The sequence below is a fragment of the Malaclemys terrapin genome, chromosome 6, assembly GCF_027887155.1.
Source record: "Malaclemys terrapin pileata isolate rMalTer1 chromosome 6, rMalTer1.hap1, whole genome shotgun sequence".
Taxonomy (NCBI): domain Eukaryota; kingdom Metazoa; phylum Chordata; order Testudines; family Emydidae; genus Malaclemys; species Malaclemys terrapin.
Window position 1 is genome coordinate 13651224 of NC_071510.1, and position 14937 is coordinate 13666160.

General features: G+C 45.2%; 1 protein-coding gene across 4 annotated transcripts in view; it reads right to left on the reverse strand.

Annotated features, from left to right (window-relative positions):
- The window catches only part of PLPPR1 (phospholipid phosphatase related 1), a 201517-nt gene that overhangs the window by 119106 nt on the left and 67474 nt on the right, over positions 1-14937 (reverse strand). For all 4 annotated transcript variants that reach the window (XM_054032378.1, XM_054032377.1, XM_054032374.1 and 1 more), the window contains exon 2: positions 4604-4709. In XM_054032378.1, the coding sequence (XP_053888353.1) occupies positions 4604-4663 (60 nt within the window). In that variant the 5' untranslated portion in view covers positions 4664-4709. The remainder of the gene's footprint in view (positions 1-4603; positions 4710-14937) is intronic.

The following is a 14937-nucleotide window of genomic DNA, read 5'->3' on the forward strand; positions in this document are numbered from 1 at the left end:
GCATGAAATTTTGGTGCTCAGCTCAGCCAGGAATTGAAAATAAGTTTTGGGTCAAGGTGTTTAAACTTTATCAGTGAGTGGACAGAACCTTATTAGGAAGATCAGTGAGAGAGGCAGTGGGATCCAGTGGATAGGCCTCTGAATTAGGACACAGGAAACCTGGGTTCTCTTCCTGGCTCTGCCACTGAGCTGATGTGTGACCTTGGGCAAATTGTTTAATCTCTCTGAGCCTCTGTTTCTCCTTCCCTGCATCTGCCTTGCCTATTTGAATTGTAAGCTCTCCCGAGCTGGGGCTGTCTCTTACTGTGTCTGTGCAGCACCTAACACACTGAGGCTCCAATTTCAGTTGGGGGCTCTAGGTTCAACATAGAATCATAGAAGATTAGGGTTGGAAGAGACCCAAGGAGGTCATCTAGTCCAACCCCCTGCTCAAAGCAGGACCAACAACAACTAAATCATCCCAGCCAGGGCTTTGTCAAGCCAGGCCTTAAAAACCTCTAAGGATGGAGATTCCACCACCTCGCTTGGTAACCCAGGAATATCAATGATGATAATACGGATTGTGGGCCATCTCTCCTCTCATTTGTGATCACATAACACCACTGTTTTATCAGCAATTGCTAAACATGGAAAAGAACGATTAGGAAATCACACAATGTGTTTCTAGCTGCCCTCAATGTGATTTAGCAGCTGGAAACAAGCAGGAGGAGAAGCCCCATTTTAATCAGCCAGCTTTCCTCAAGTCACCAAGAAATGCTGAGAATCACTGGTTCAGGGCTACTATCAAATTACCGACATGGGGCCCGGTGCTACAAAGACTAACTAGTATAGAGCTTACCATGAAGTGTAGCCTCTTGAAGGCACATTTGAAATGATCTCCAACAACCAACAGACTCCTAGCAGCTTGAAAAGCAAAACACTTTCAGTGAAACTTATTCAGAGTTGTAGTGGCTTCTCAGAGTGAGTGGGCTGCTGTCCATCTGCTCTGCCTTCCCAGTGGGAAATCAAATTCTAAGCGCTGGTTAGATCGATACTACTTGGGATAAATAGAAATAGCCTTCAGATTCCAATTCTGCTGCGCTGGACATGGACAATCTATATCACTTTTCCAGAAAGGCAAACGAGTAAAAGATGAAGCATAGTCCATGGGAAGAGCCGGCATTACCGAACGCCAGCAGAGAACATCCATTTTAACACAGGTTCTCTGTCTTTGCGTCTGTTTCTTAATAAAAATTGACTGTTGTCATCACATCTAGCGTGCCAAAGGACAGGGGAAGTATGCTCAGGCAGTGAACAATGATCTTCCCTTCCTCCTGGCACTTGATTTATTTTTATGTTCACCTCAGCCTTGTCTATATGCCAATTTATAACTCTGTTGACTCTGTTACCCTCAGACTCATCATTCACACATTAGAGGGCTAAAATTCTTCAGAGATGATTCAGGCTATAAATTTGAAACATCTTATTTCTCACCTTTCTGGTATTTCTTACACGCATTTGGAAAAAAAAGTGATTTGGGGGATGAATGAAATAATGATATATGGATTTCTGTCCTTTCCTGTGTTTGAGGTTTCCTAAGAAATTTGGTCTTGTTTCCACAGGAGACAGACCTCTATATTCCTTGAAAATGTGGGTATTAGGTCAGTGATAAATCCCTAAGGACAAACGTAAGACACAACTGAGGGTCAGTTGCCTTAAACCACTCACTAGATATTGCTGTCTGCTATAACTCCACCTCTTGAGATGTACTACTCTGTTTCTACAATGGTTTTGCAACATTTTTCCATAACAATTGGTTAATCAGCCTTGGCCCATGTGATTATGTCCCATACCTATACAGCTAGTACTTTCTTCAGCCAGTCTGATTTCTGCTGATGAGAGCGGCTAACCAAAGCTCATTCAAGGCAATAGGAAGACACTCCTTGACTTCAATGGGCTTTGGATCAGGCCCATAGAGCAATTGATTGCACTCTCAGGGCAACCTCTGGGAAACAGAAGGTAGGGAGTGGGTGCAGAGAAGCTCTCCCTTAGCAGCAGAAGGCACAGTGCTGGATGTGTGAGGCCAAGAGAGGTACCTATTACAATCACATGCTCTAGCTATCCTATCTCCCTTTGTAGAGGTTACTATCCTTGCACTATGGAGAGCAAGCCTCCTTGCTTGCATGGGGCCTCAGACAAACTCCATACCCAGCAAACAAAGGCCCTGGTTCCATGCAATGGAAGGTCCCTTCATTGACTTCAGTGGGAGCTGGATCAGTCCCACAGAACACAAAGACCAAGGGTATGTCTACACTACGAAATTAGGTCCAATTTATAGAAGCCGGTTTTATAGAAATCGGTTTTATACAGTCGATTGTGTGTGTCCCCACATAAAATGCTCTAAGTGCATGAAGCCGGAGGACCGCGTCCACAGTACCGAGGCTAGCGTCGACTTCCGGAGCGTTGCACTGTGGGTAGCTATCCCACAGTTCCCGCAGTCTCCACCGCCCATTGGAATTCTGGGTTGAGATCCCAATGTCTGATGATTCAAAACAGTGTTGCGGGGGGTTCTGGGTACATGCCATCAGGCCCCTCCCCCTCCGTCAGAGCAACGGCAGACAATCGATTCGCGCCTTTTTACCTGGGTTACCTGTGCAGACAACATACCACGGCAAGCATGGAGACCACTCAACTCAGCTCAGCTCACCGTCACCATATGTCCTCTAGGTGCCGGCAGACGTGGGACTGCATTGCTACACAGCAGCAGCTAATTGCCTTTTGGCAGTAGATGGTGCAGTATGACTGGTAGCCGTCATCGGCTATGTGGGTGCTGGCAGACGTGGGGCTGCATTGCATACAACAGCAGCCCCTTGCCTTTTGGCAGTAGATGATGTATTACGACTGGTATCCGTCATTGTCGTACTCCAGTTCAATCATAGGCACCTGGGCAGACATGCTTTGTCTCCTGGAGACTCAGTCCTGCTGGCAGTCCTATTGAACCGTCTTGACGATGATGGCTAGCAGTCGTAGTACAGTATCTTCTGCCAAGCACCCAGAAGATGCCGATGGCTATCAGTCATGCTGCACCGTCTGCTGCCAGCTTAAGATGTAAAAAATAGATGGACCAGATTTGTTCTGTATTCATTTGCTTCTCCCTCCCTCCGTGGTCACCTGTGCTCTCCACGCTGGGCAAACAGGAAATGAAATTCAAAAGTTCACGGGGCTTTTCCTGTCTACCTGGTCAGTGCATCTGAGTTGAAAGTGCTGTCCAGAGTGGTCACAATGAAGCACTGTGGGATAGCTCGCGGAGGCCAATAACGTCGAATTCCATCCACACTACCCCAAATCCGACCCGCAAAGGCAGATTTTAGCGCTAATCCCCTCGTCGGAGGTGGAGTAAAGAAATCAGTTTAAAGGGCCCTTTAAGTCGAAAGAAAGGGCTTCGTCGTGTGGACGTGTCCAGGCTTAATTCGATTTAACCCTGCTAAAGTCGACCTAAACTTGTAGTGTAGACCAGGGCTTAAGACCAAGACAATTTAGGATTAAGGTACAACAGGTGTGGGGGTATGAATTACACAGCAATAGGGGATGCCTCTGACTCTTTAACTGTATAGCTCTCACCAGACAAACTTTTGACCAAAGTTTCCTTGAAAAATAACCCAAATCCAGATCCGCAGGTTGAGATGTGACCTACCTCCTAGTAGGAGGAGGGAGCAAGAGGTTTTTGTATTCATTTATTTTGATCATAACAGGAAACAAATTCACTAGAGTGAATAAACGACTAATAAAGAACCTGCCAGGCTCATAAAAGAAAACCAACTCCATACCCAACAAACAAAGGCCCTGGTTGTCCGATCCCTTACTTAAATTAAGTGAGCATTCACTCACATGACTTCAACATTAGTTAACTCACAACTGTTGTATCACCTGACTCCACCACCATGTTTAAACCGTAGAAGCACCTCACTAGATTCCCACTGGACCATTCGCCTGAATGAATGCTCTCTGATTGCAGTAAGAGTTGAACTACTGGGCTAGGCTGAGAATTAATTCACTACCCTGAGCAAGGGCTGGTGCCTATGTTGCATCAACCTGGGGTAGCTCTAGGGACTGTATGCCTCAGAGACACCCCTATAAATAACAATTCTTCCCTCACTTTCTTCTTGCTCCAGAGGGCAATGGCCACTTACAGCAATAAATGATAACACCTCCTCCTAGATCAGCTATGCTAACCAGTGAGTTGGGCAGGGAGAACCAACGCTCCCTCTAGTCCCTACTCACCCGCTCCAGGGATGGACTCACTTAGAATGCAGCACCTGCTCATTCTTCTGCACCTGCATCTGAAGTCTGACAAACCTATCTAGGGCAGTAAGGGAGGGATGGGGGATCCGCTTATATCCCATTGTGGGATTGTAATGCGAGACCAATCTGGCCCTGATGCCTTGATAAATAAGAAAGCTGTGTTCACGTATGATATACAATCCGTGTCATTTCTTTATCAAAACAGGATACATTTCACAACTGCTGACTTGCTACTCTTCATTCTTACAGGGTTCAGCTGTTTTTGTCCCAGCTTCATCACAGCATGACACAAACTCCTGCAGCATCTGTGCAGTGCACTCACCTCGACAAAGATGAAACATGGGATGATGGAATAACTTCGCTGGGTGTTTCCTAAAGCCATTTCTCATCACACCTCTTGGGAAAGCACTGTCCAAAACTTTACCAGGCTGAAAGAGAGAGACAAATATGTAGAGTAAGTGACATTCGACTGAAAGTTCTTCATTTAATACAGCCTGGAGAATATCATGGCAAGCTCATGTAGCAAGCAGAGAAAAGGAGGAGCAGAATATTAAGCGCTAGATTGTAGTTTTACAACCTGCCCAGTGTCTTGCTGCATAGTCCCTGGAGCAGCCTGGGAGGTGAGAGTGTGACTCAGACAGAGGTCACCAGGTTTAGGGTTTAGGGTGCAGATTACATCTCCCATTGAGCGAGGAGGAAGCAGGATCAAAATCTCAATCACAATTTGACCCTTTCTCTGCTTCTGGACCAGTGCAACCATGCACTGCTCCTTAACTCAGAGCAGATTGCAAGATCACAATCCAGCGCAGAAGTGATTGTACTGCCTGAGTCATAAATGGTTTAAATTATGTTTTATGCTAAATAAATGGTGAAATTGTATTTTAAAATAAGATGGGTTTACAGTGACCTGAAAGCCACTCTGTGGATGAGCAAGAGATTTATCTGGGCAAATATGTCCAATTTAACATGCCAGCACAGCTTACTCAGGCAAAACTATTGACTTCGGTGGGAGTAAGCACCACACAATCGGCAGTGAAGGATTGGGCCCTTTCTGGAAAGTACTTTTGGCCCAAGGTTAATTAGTAATTTAAACCACAAAACCCCTTCCTGCTAAGCATTACTTTGAAATGCTGACTTGATAAGAACACAAGCTCTGTGTTCTTGGGGAACAAGGGTGCAGTATCCAGCCTGACTCATGAAAGACCCCACCACCCCCACCCCAAGCCTCTGCTTAAACCAGAACCCACCAGAGGAAAAAACTTGCAGAGAGCAGTGAAGGGCGTTGGGAGACATACCTAGACCCCTCCTGACAAGGGTGACAAGATTAAGACATCTCCATTAGCATACAAAATGAAGAACAGAGACAACTCCCCTAGCCCAATCTGCATGAAAGATGGGACAGGGAGACATCTCAATTTGCATACAGAATGGAGAACAGAGAACCGCACTGAACTCTGGGATCAGAAAAAGCAGGGAAGCACTGCATCATGGGAAGCTCTGCTCCAGATGTTAATGAACTTATGCCCGCACACACCCAGCTCAGCAGTTATCAGACCAATTCTAGTAATGAATCCTTGATTGATATCCAAAATACCGAAGCAGACTAGTTGCATTGTGAGCTCCCTGGAAGAAACCACCACCTATAGCCAAGAGTGATCAGCGCCTATTGTCTAGTCTAAAGAAAACCCTTGAGTCATCAGCTCACCTATAAACAAATCTAGTGTTCTCCCTTGAACAATTGTATTTTCTCTACAAAAATCCCTACTCACCCTCTAGTCAGGGTTCTGATGCTTAGATCCAAACTATGCATCAGTTCCACTGGGACTCCATCTTCTCCTGACTGATCGTGCTGAGACTCTGCCTGTCTCCTGCCCTCAGGACCCTCAGCTACCACCATCACCTGGGAACCCCAACCAGTTCAAGCCTCATGGAGCGGTGAGATCGCCGCCCTCTTTCTCTCTCTCTGTTTTCCTTTCTACCTTAGGTATTAATCTTTAATAACGTATGTTATGTTGGTTTAGCCTTCCTTGTGTAGTTATCACTATTATTCAATAAATAACTTTTATGGCTAACTTGGTTGCTTCTCTCTCTCTTGCTGAACTTAACTCTTCTGTGTTTTTAGCTTCCCCCATTCACTCTACAGCAACGCTTCTTTTACCTAAGCTAAAGATCCCTGCAGCGCCCAAAATACTGTGGGGTTTGCTCATCGAGTAGGTTACTGCCAGTACCACTGTGATGTGAGAGTGGGGATAGGGACGTGCTGAATCTGGGATGCATAAGAGTAACAGTTTGAAAATGCTGCTTGACACAGTTCATGGAGCCCAGGGGCATATAAGGAGAGGCAGCTTGAAAGTGCTGCTTCCTCTAGCCCAGTGAGTCCAAAGATATATAAGGGGTCAGCTTGACAGTGCTGATTAATCCAGTCTGCTCGGACTTGCTCTGTTAATATATGTGTGTGTGCGTGCGCGCGCATCCGGTTCTGGGGCTGGAGGAACCTAGCCCTAGGGAACCTAGGTCCTGCAGGATAGCTCCATTGGGAGGGGACTTGCAGCAGGGAGAAGTAGAGCTCCATATAAAAACACAAGTGACACAAGCAGTACATTGACAGAATTACAGAACACCCCGACCCCACCCTCTCAGAAGAGTCACCTGAAAAAATGAGCATACCCCAAAGTAACGGGCAAATCCGGTAACTGACTATTGTAATTTTAATTGAACATAACCTGGTAACAATCTGCATTGAGACGTTTGATCTCTTCACTATACACAATGTATGGAGAAAAGAACTCTAATGGGAGACTTAACTGGGGGTGTGCCAAGAGAGATTTAAAATGGCTTTAGAGATCAGCATTAGGCAGTGGTATAAACCAAAGAAAAAAACCCACAGTCGCCAGAGAGCTGCCCAGTCCCCTACCACACACACTCACACAGGACAATGCAAAGGAAATGAGAGGAATGGAAACTCTAACCACATTAAGAAATAGCCAGGGTATCACGGGACACAATCCCACCCTCAGCACTCTGAACCCAAAGAAGCTCTTCCATTTCAATTCCCAGTTACTGGGGCACTGTGGATTTTGGCAAGGCACGTATGGGGGTAAGGGCTGGTTTAAGTAGCATCAACTCCTGGCAAATTTTCATAGGATGATGCCACTTCACTTGCACAGAGACTTGCTCCACATGGTCTGTCTACTTTGAGAGAGGGATGGTAAGGCACTGGGATGGGGAGTTGATATAATCATTGCTCCTATGAACTCCTAACTAAAGCGGGATGAAATTTTTTGACTAAAACTTTTTCCAGCAAACAATGCAGATTCGATAATGCTGAAAAAGTTCACACATTCACAGCAATTTCACCAAACCGATTCAGTAAAAAAACAACAACAACAACAACAACAAAAACCCATCAAAACGTTTCAATTTCTCAGGTTAAAACGTTTCAATTTTCTATTAAATGTAACTTTATTTTGCAATTTCTTTTAATTTTAGTTTTTTTTTTTTAAAAGTACAATAATGCCCCAAATCAAAATGAAACGTGTTGTTTGACCCAAAACAATTTTATTTTTCAATTTGTCAGAAAATTTCATTTTCAGTTTGAGCTGCAACACTTCTATTTTCTCGTTTTATTTTTTGGAATTGCCAGCAAACAAACAAAAAAAAATCCATATTTCACCTAGCTCTGCTCCTAACTGGGCAGGCGTGCAGGAGTTATTTCTGTTCTAAATGGCTTTGGGGATTGTTTGATGGGATGATAGGTTAAGGAAGAATTCTTACTGAATTACAAGCATTGTGTGCATCATTACTACTGAAATCCTGCCATCACCTTTCTAGCAATGACCATGTTTAAGGATGGCATTAATACTGTTTCCCTGGCCAGTGCAGCCAGAGCATAATAATAACCTGATTTTGTCAATCCAGTACCCTATGACTTAACGCCTTGCCTTCGATTCCATAGGTATACTATGGAAAACAGTAAGGAGGTGGGTGTTTTAAATGGAAGTAGAGTGCTGTGAGACATTTAATTAGGTTCAGAAGAATTTAGATCATGAGTGTTAAGAAACTGACTAGATTATAGCAAGGAAGCTGAAGGTCCTTTGTAGCACCATTGCTCTGCCTAATTGAATGCCACAGCCCTTGCAATGATATCAGAAATATGTCATGTTTATGACGGTTCTTGCAAACTTACTGTTCACCATCAGTGAGTTTGTTACGACAATAATTTGCCTATGGAAAAGAAATGTATTTTATGGGCCAGATTCTCTCCTGCATTCTGGCCATTTGATGTTGTTCTGGAAACTCAAAGAGACAAGAAAGCAGCCAATCTGAGAATTCTCTCCCTATGGGGGACCTCTCAGCTGACACAGAGCTGACATAGCCAGCCTTTTCGCCTCTCCTCCACATTTGGCTCTGACAAAGGGGGCAGGACAGTGGTAGGGTGGGTTATGGCTGAAATATGCCGCACTCGATCTGTCCCCAGATGGCATATGATTCCTTGGAGGCCATTGCCAGCTAGTCTAGGCTGCTCCCGCCTACGCTGTGATCAGAGATGGCACAGATCAGCCCAGGGAATCAGGGAGCCAGAACTAGATATTGGCATGGAGAGAATTTGGGCCTATATCTATGCATCTCACCACCTCTCAAGGAAAGCTTCTCTGTACAAACGATAGCGGATATCTTTCATTAGCATCTAGTGTCACCATCTCCATTTTTATCGTCATTTTGTCCTGATTGTTAACTAGGAAAAACTTGTTAAGATACCACTAGCTCTGACCTTTTAATGCGAGAGCGTGAACACTGCAGTGTGAGGTGACTTGGTCAGACCTACAGGAAGGGAATATTAATATTACCCTAGCACTGGCATTATGTGAGGTGCTTCTACTCTTTAAACAAGGTAGTGTAGTTGAATAACACAAAAGCTGTGAATTAATTAGCATTAGTTAGTTCTCATCTTGCCTAATTCCCCTCACATACATTTTCAGAAAGCCCTTCAACTGCAGTGTGGGAGGTTATTGTCTAGCATCTCCTGGGAAAACAGGCAGAGCCATGGAATATATATATGAGCAAACTGAACATTAACTAAAAGGCAGTCAGAGAAAAGAGAACCACGAAGGCAAACACCTCAGGCCGAAAAGGTTTTATTACCACAGGGATCTGTCATGGTGGGGTGGGGGAGGGGGAGAGGAAGTCAAGGAGGAAAGAAGAGAAAATTCTAATAAATGGAACACTGTAGGTTATGTCCAGCAGAAGGATTTTTAAAAGGCACAGTCAAGTGTTTTTCAAGCCTTTTACTTTAGCACATGACATAGCACGAGAGACATGGCTGTAAGGAAATACTACAAGAGCTGATCCGGTATATTTCTGGAGTAGCGGATAAAATAAGCGCTGATGGCTGCTGTGGCTTAAATCAACAAATCACCAGTTCATGCTTTAGGAGGCTTTGATTATCCATATTTGTTTTTTTCAATTAAAGCCTGTGTTGCCCCGATTGAATATTTTGGCTTTCCTTGCAGTCTTATAAAATGGATATTTCTGTTAGGAAAATCTTGTGTTGCTTGTTAAAGGTGCTGGATCAACCGCCCTGAAGAGTGAAATCCTCTATCCACAAAACCAGTGCTATTGACCTAGGTTCTTATGCTATGCTCATCACTGAAATATCTGAGCATAGCATCTACTTGGTGACTACCAACCCTGAAATGTAGTGCTCACCTATCAGGCTGAGATGGCTGGTAGGGCCCCTGTCCTGCAACTGGTCCATGCAGGTGGAACCTTGTTTCTCTGAAGAGTCCCACTGACTTCACTGTAGGGACCTAAGTCTGTGCTCATTCAGCCCCAGATTTTTTACTGGGATTGGCAACAATGGTGCAAATCAGTGCTGTTCTGGGTTTTTTTCCTTCCTGTGTGCTTATTTGTAAATTGGTCTAATTTTGTATTCAACTCCTGCAAAGTTTGGTTGGTAGTCTGCTTTAAATGATAACCATTTTTTGTGCTAGCCGGTTTTCTCTCAGACATGACTTTGTTTACAATCCACACCTTTTGCAACTCCTCTTTCATTCCAACAAGAATCGTTTTGGATAATGAAACAGACCCAATTCCTAACCTGCACATGTTGAATCCCCATTTCACTGACAGGTCACAAAAATTGAAGTTTATGTGCGGCAGAGTGGCTCTGAATGAGCAGTCACACCATTTTAATAAATTTGCATTATTAATAATTATTATTTGTATTACAGTAGTGCCTAAATTCCTAAGTCAGGATCAGGGCCCGATTGTTCTAGGGGCGTTACATATACATAGTAAGAGGCGGTTCCTACCCCAACAAGCTTCCAATCTAAATGAACACAAAAAACAAAAGGTAAGATGGGAAAACAGAGACACAGGGAGGTGACGTGACTTGCCCAAGGTCACACAAAGCTCAGTGGCAACAGAACAGCTAGAACTCAGGGCTCCTGACGCCCTGTCCTATGCTCTATCCACTAGACTATGCTGTGACTGGGCATGACCATCACTGGGGAGCGACTGGCTAAGTGGCAGTTCTGCAGAAAAGGACCTGGGGATTACAGTGGACGAGAAGCTGGATATGAGTCAGCAGTGTGCCCTTGTTGCCAAGAAGGCTAACGGCATATTGGGCTGCATTAGTAGGATCACTGCCAGCAGATCGAGGGAAGCGATTATTCCCCCCTATTCAACACTGGTGAGGCCACATCTGGAGTACTGCGTCCAGTTTTGGGCCCCCCACTGCAGAAAGGATGTGGACAAACTGGAGCGAGTCCAGCGGAGGGCAACAATAGTATTCACTCCTCATTATTTGCTGTTAGCTGTTCCCTATTCATCATTTGTTTTGCTCTTCTAATCAGAGCCCAGAAATAATACATTGGTTAGTGAAGGAAGGACCATTTTCACCACTATCACAGTGTTCCATTGGCTTGGTGGATGCATGGCACAAGATTATTGTCCGTGGTGGTGCTGAAAATGGGTTTGTCCTGCTTACATTAGCAGTTAAATTGTTTGAGTACTGGTTCCAGGAGATTCATGGCTGAGATGTATTTTCATTGATAGGTCAATTTCTTTGGGTAAGTAGGGTTTAAATGTAGACTGGGCTTTGTGGTTATCGAATCTAGACCAGCCAGATGCTGAACTCTAGCTCTCTCCTTCTGTCTTCTCTCTAGAATGCCAATTGCAATCACCAATCATATTACTCGGATTCTAGAATGTATGATTCTCTTCTGGTGCTTCCTGCGTGTGTTAACTCTTAAGCAAGTGGCTAGAATTCTCTTTATTCTCCAGCCAGGACAAAAGGTTAATTACTATGACTTAATTCTGTAGAAAATCCCACCTTAGTATCGCTGAATCCCTTCTTTATAAAGTGCCTAGATTTTAATATGATACAGATCTTTGACCAAGATAAAATAATTTAAGCCTCTAGTGACCTTCTGCAGCATTTGCCAAAGTCTAACAAGTCAAATTAAGCTAAACTGATCTTAAACGAGATGCATAATATTCATACCAAGAGATTGCATTGATTTAACTAGCTCCCAAACTGATTTTGTTAAATCAATGCACTTTCTATGTGGAGAGAAGCCCTTAGGCTGCCACTGGGTCTGTGCACGTGGACTCCTATGCCTACGTAGTGCTCTATTGACATCAATGCCTGTGTGCTGGATCCAGAGGCAGGATCAGGCTCTATGCCTGTATTAAACTAAAGCAGCGGTTCTCAAACTTTAGCAACCCAAGGACCCCACTTTTGACGTAAAATTTTTCAGGGACCCCCCCCAACCCCCCCGCTCAGCCTTGCCCTGCCCCTTCCCCAAGGCCCCATCCTGCCCCTTCCCTTCTCCGAGGCCCCGCCCCCGCTCACTCCATCCCCCCTCCCTCCCTTGCTCTCCCCCACCCTCACTCACTTTCACCAGGCTGGGGCAGGGGGTTGGGGTACAGGAGGGGGTGCATGGTGCGTGCTCTGGGAGGGAGTTTGGGTGTGGGATGTGGGCTCTGGGCTGGGGCAGGAGATTGGGGTGCAGGAATGGGTGAGGGCTCTGACCGGGTAGCGCTTACCTTGGGTGGCTCCCGAAATCAACTGGCAAATCCCTCTGGCAGCAGCTCCTAGGCGGGGGGGGAGAGGGGCGCAGCGCGTCTCCGCGTGCTGCCCCTGCCCGCAGACACCACCCCCGCAGCTCCCATTGGCCACAGTTCCTGGCCAATGGGAGCTGTGGAGTTGGCGCTTGGGGCAGAGGCAGAGTCTGGAGACCCCCTGCCCCTCCCTCCCCAGGGGCTGCAGGAACGTGCTGGCTGATTCCGGGAGTGGTGCAGCGCCAGGGTAGGTAGGAAGCCTGTTCCCCGGTGTGCTGGGAGGGAGGGGGAGGAGTTGAGGGAGGGAAGGAAAGGAGGGGGAGAAGCTTCTCAGTGGGGCCCGTGAACCCTCTGGAGTATCCTTGGGAACCCCCAGGGGTCCGCGGGTCCAGTTTGAGAAATGCTGGACTAAAGGAAAACTAGAATTTGTAGGTATTAAATTAGCAATCATAAAATTCCCATGTAGTGCTGTTCAAAAATAGCAAGTAGAGTTCATAGAATCATAGACTAGGGTTGGAAGAGACCTCAGGAGATCTAGTCCAACCCCCTGCTCAAAGCAGGACCTAATTCCAACTAAATCATCCCAGCCAGGGCTTTGTCAAGCCAGGTCTTAAAAACCTCCCTAGGAGATTCCACCACCTCCCTAGATAACCCATTCCAGTGCTTCACCACCCTCCTAGTGAAATAGTGTTTCCTAATATCCAACCTAGACCTCCCCCACTGCAACTTGAGACCATTGCTCCTTGTTCTGTCATCTGCCACCACTGAGAACAGCCGAGCTCCATCCCCTTTGGAACTCCCCGTTCAGGTAGTTGAAGGCTGCTATCAAATCCCCCCTCACTCTTCTCTTCTGCAGACTAAATAACCCCAGTTCCCGCAGCCTCTCCTCGTAAGTCATGTGCCCCAACCCCCTGATCATTTTGAAGAGTGAATACTATTCTTCACACTTTCAAGGTGAAATTCACCACTATGTAAAGGGCCATCGCGAGAGACACTCTAAACACCAACCAAGACCCCAAATTATAAACACTCCCCCAAGCAGAGTTTTGACCCCAAAAGGGGAGAAGTGCCAGAGACTCCATGTAGTCCACTCAAGGACTTCACTATTGCCATGGATTTTACATAGAATATCAGGGTTGGAAGGGATCTCAGGAGGTCATCTAGTCAACCCCCTGCTCAAAGCAGGGCCAAGCCCCAGACAGATTTTTACCCAGGTCCCTAAATAGCCCCTTTAAGGACTGAACTCACAACCCTGGGTTTAGCAGGCCAAAGCTCAAACCACTGAGCTATCCCTGCCCCTAAGGTGTTCAGGTGTGGCAGGTGTCCAGGTACTACAGGGATGGTCAGCCGTATAAATCACATTAGATTAGATTACATGCACCTGTTATGTGCACGTCATCACCTGGGGTGACTTTCACCCCCGAAGAACAGCCATAGCAAATAAAAAGTGGTACAAACATGGCGGAAGTGAAGAATCACGTGGAAGTCAAAGGATCGTTCCCAAGGGCTGTTTTGTTGTATTCACTCAGCTCTGGTGTTTAAGTGTCATCATGGATGGGCAGGTTCACGTTGTGAGGTGCTTACATCCCTGCCAAATTGTTTAGCATGTCACTAACTCAATGTTGCCTGGAGTGACAATTCTTAAAACGCAGCATGAAAAAAAATCAGTAAAATCACAGGGATGAAGCTGCCTTACCATCTAACTGATACAGCTGCTGTCTTCTTTTGTGATTGAACTATCAGTGCATGGTGGAGGAGAGGGAGGCAGATTACAGGATTCATTAAGAAATACTTTAAAATATTGTGCACTCTTTGTAAATACCACCACCAAATTTATCGTACACAATTAATGGAGCTGATTCTGCTTCTAACTTGCAATTAACTAAAAAGCCAATTATTCCAGCTCTCCTTTCATCCCTTCCGATTTTAGAAATTAATCTAATTGAAATAGTCGTGCCTGTTCTTGGGTGGAAAAGGGGGACTATTTTTGGCCTCTATCCAATCACCTGAAGATGCTTCATCTTAATTTAGACTGATTAATGGGCCTTGCAGGTTCTTCTGAAACCAATGGGAAATGCAAGTACTCATTTCTTTATATCCAATCAGTTTAAAGCTCCATTTATTTTTGAAGCTACTTGCAACAAAGGAATGGCAGGTGCGGTCAGCGGTTAGGGCATAATTTGTAGGAGAAGGGGACTCTGAATTCCAGGAATAAATGGCAAAATTGGTCTAATGAAATTACAGTAGTTTAGAGTAATTTTAGGGACCGGTCCTGCAACAGACTGCACCCATGCATAGTCATTTATATTGGGACATTCAGGTCTCGCTGGCTTCCAGATCAAATTTGTTCAGTTTGCAAGTAAAGTGATGGTTTTTCTAATTGGCATGCCTGCAGATTCACGCTGGAACTTGAATGTCAAGCGCATTCGGTCTGTCTTCTGGAACATGATCATTGCACAGATTCTACAAATTTTGCCCTCAGTTACACTTGTACAATTCCACTATTTTTTGTAAGTTTGCAGAGGGCAACTGGAAGCCTGAGAATTACAGGCACATTTTTTAAATGTATTAAACAAAGAATGAGAAGAAACA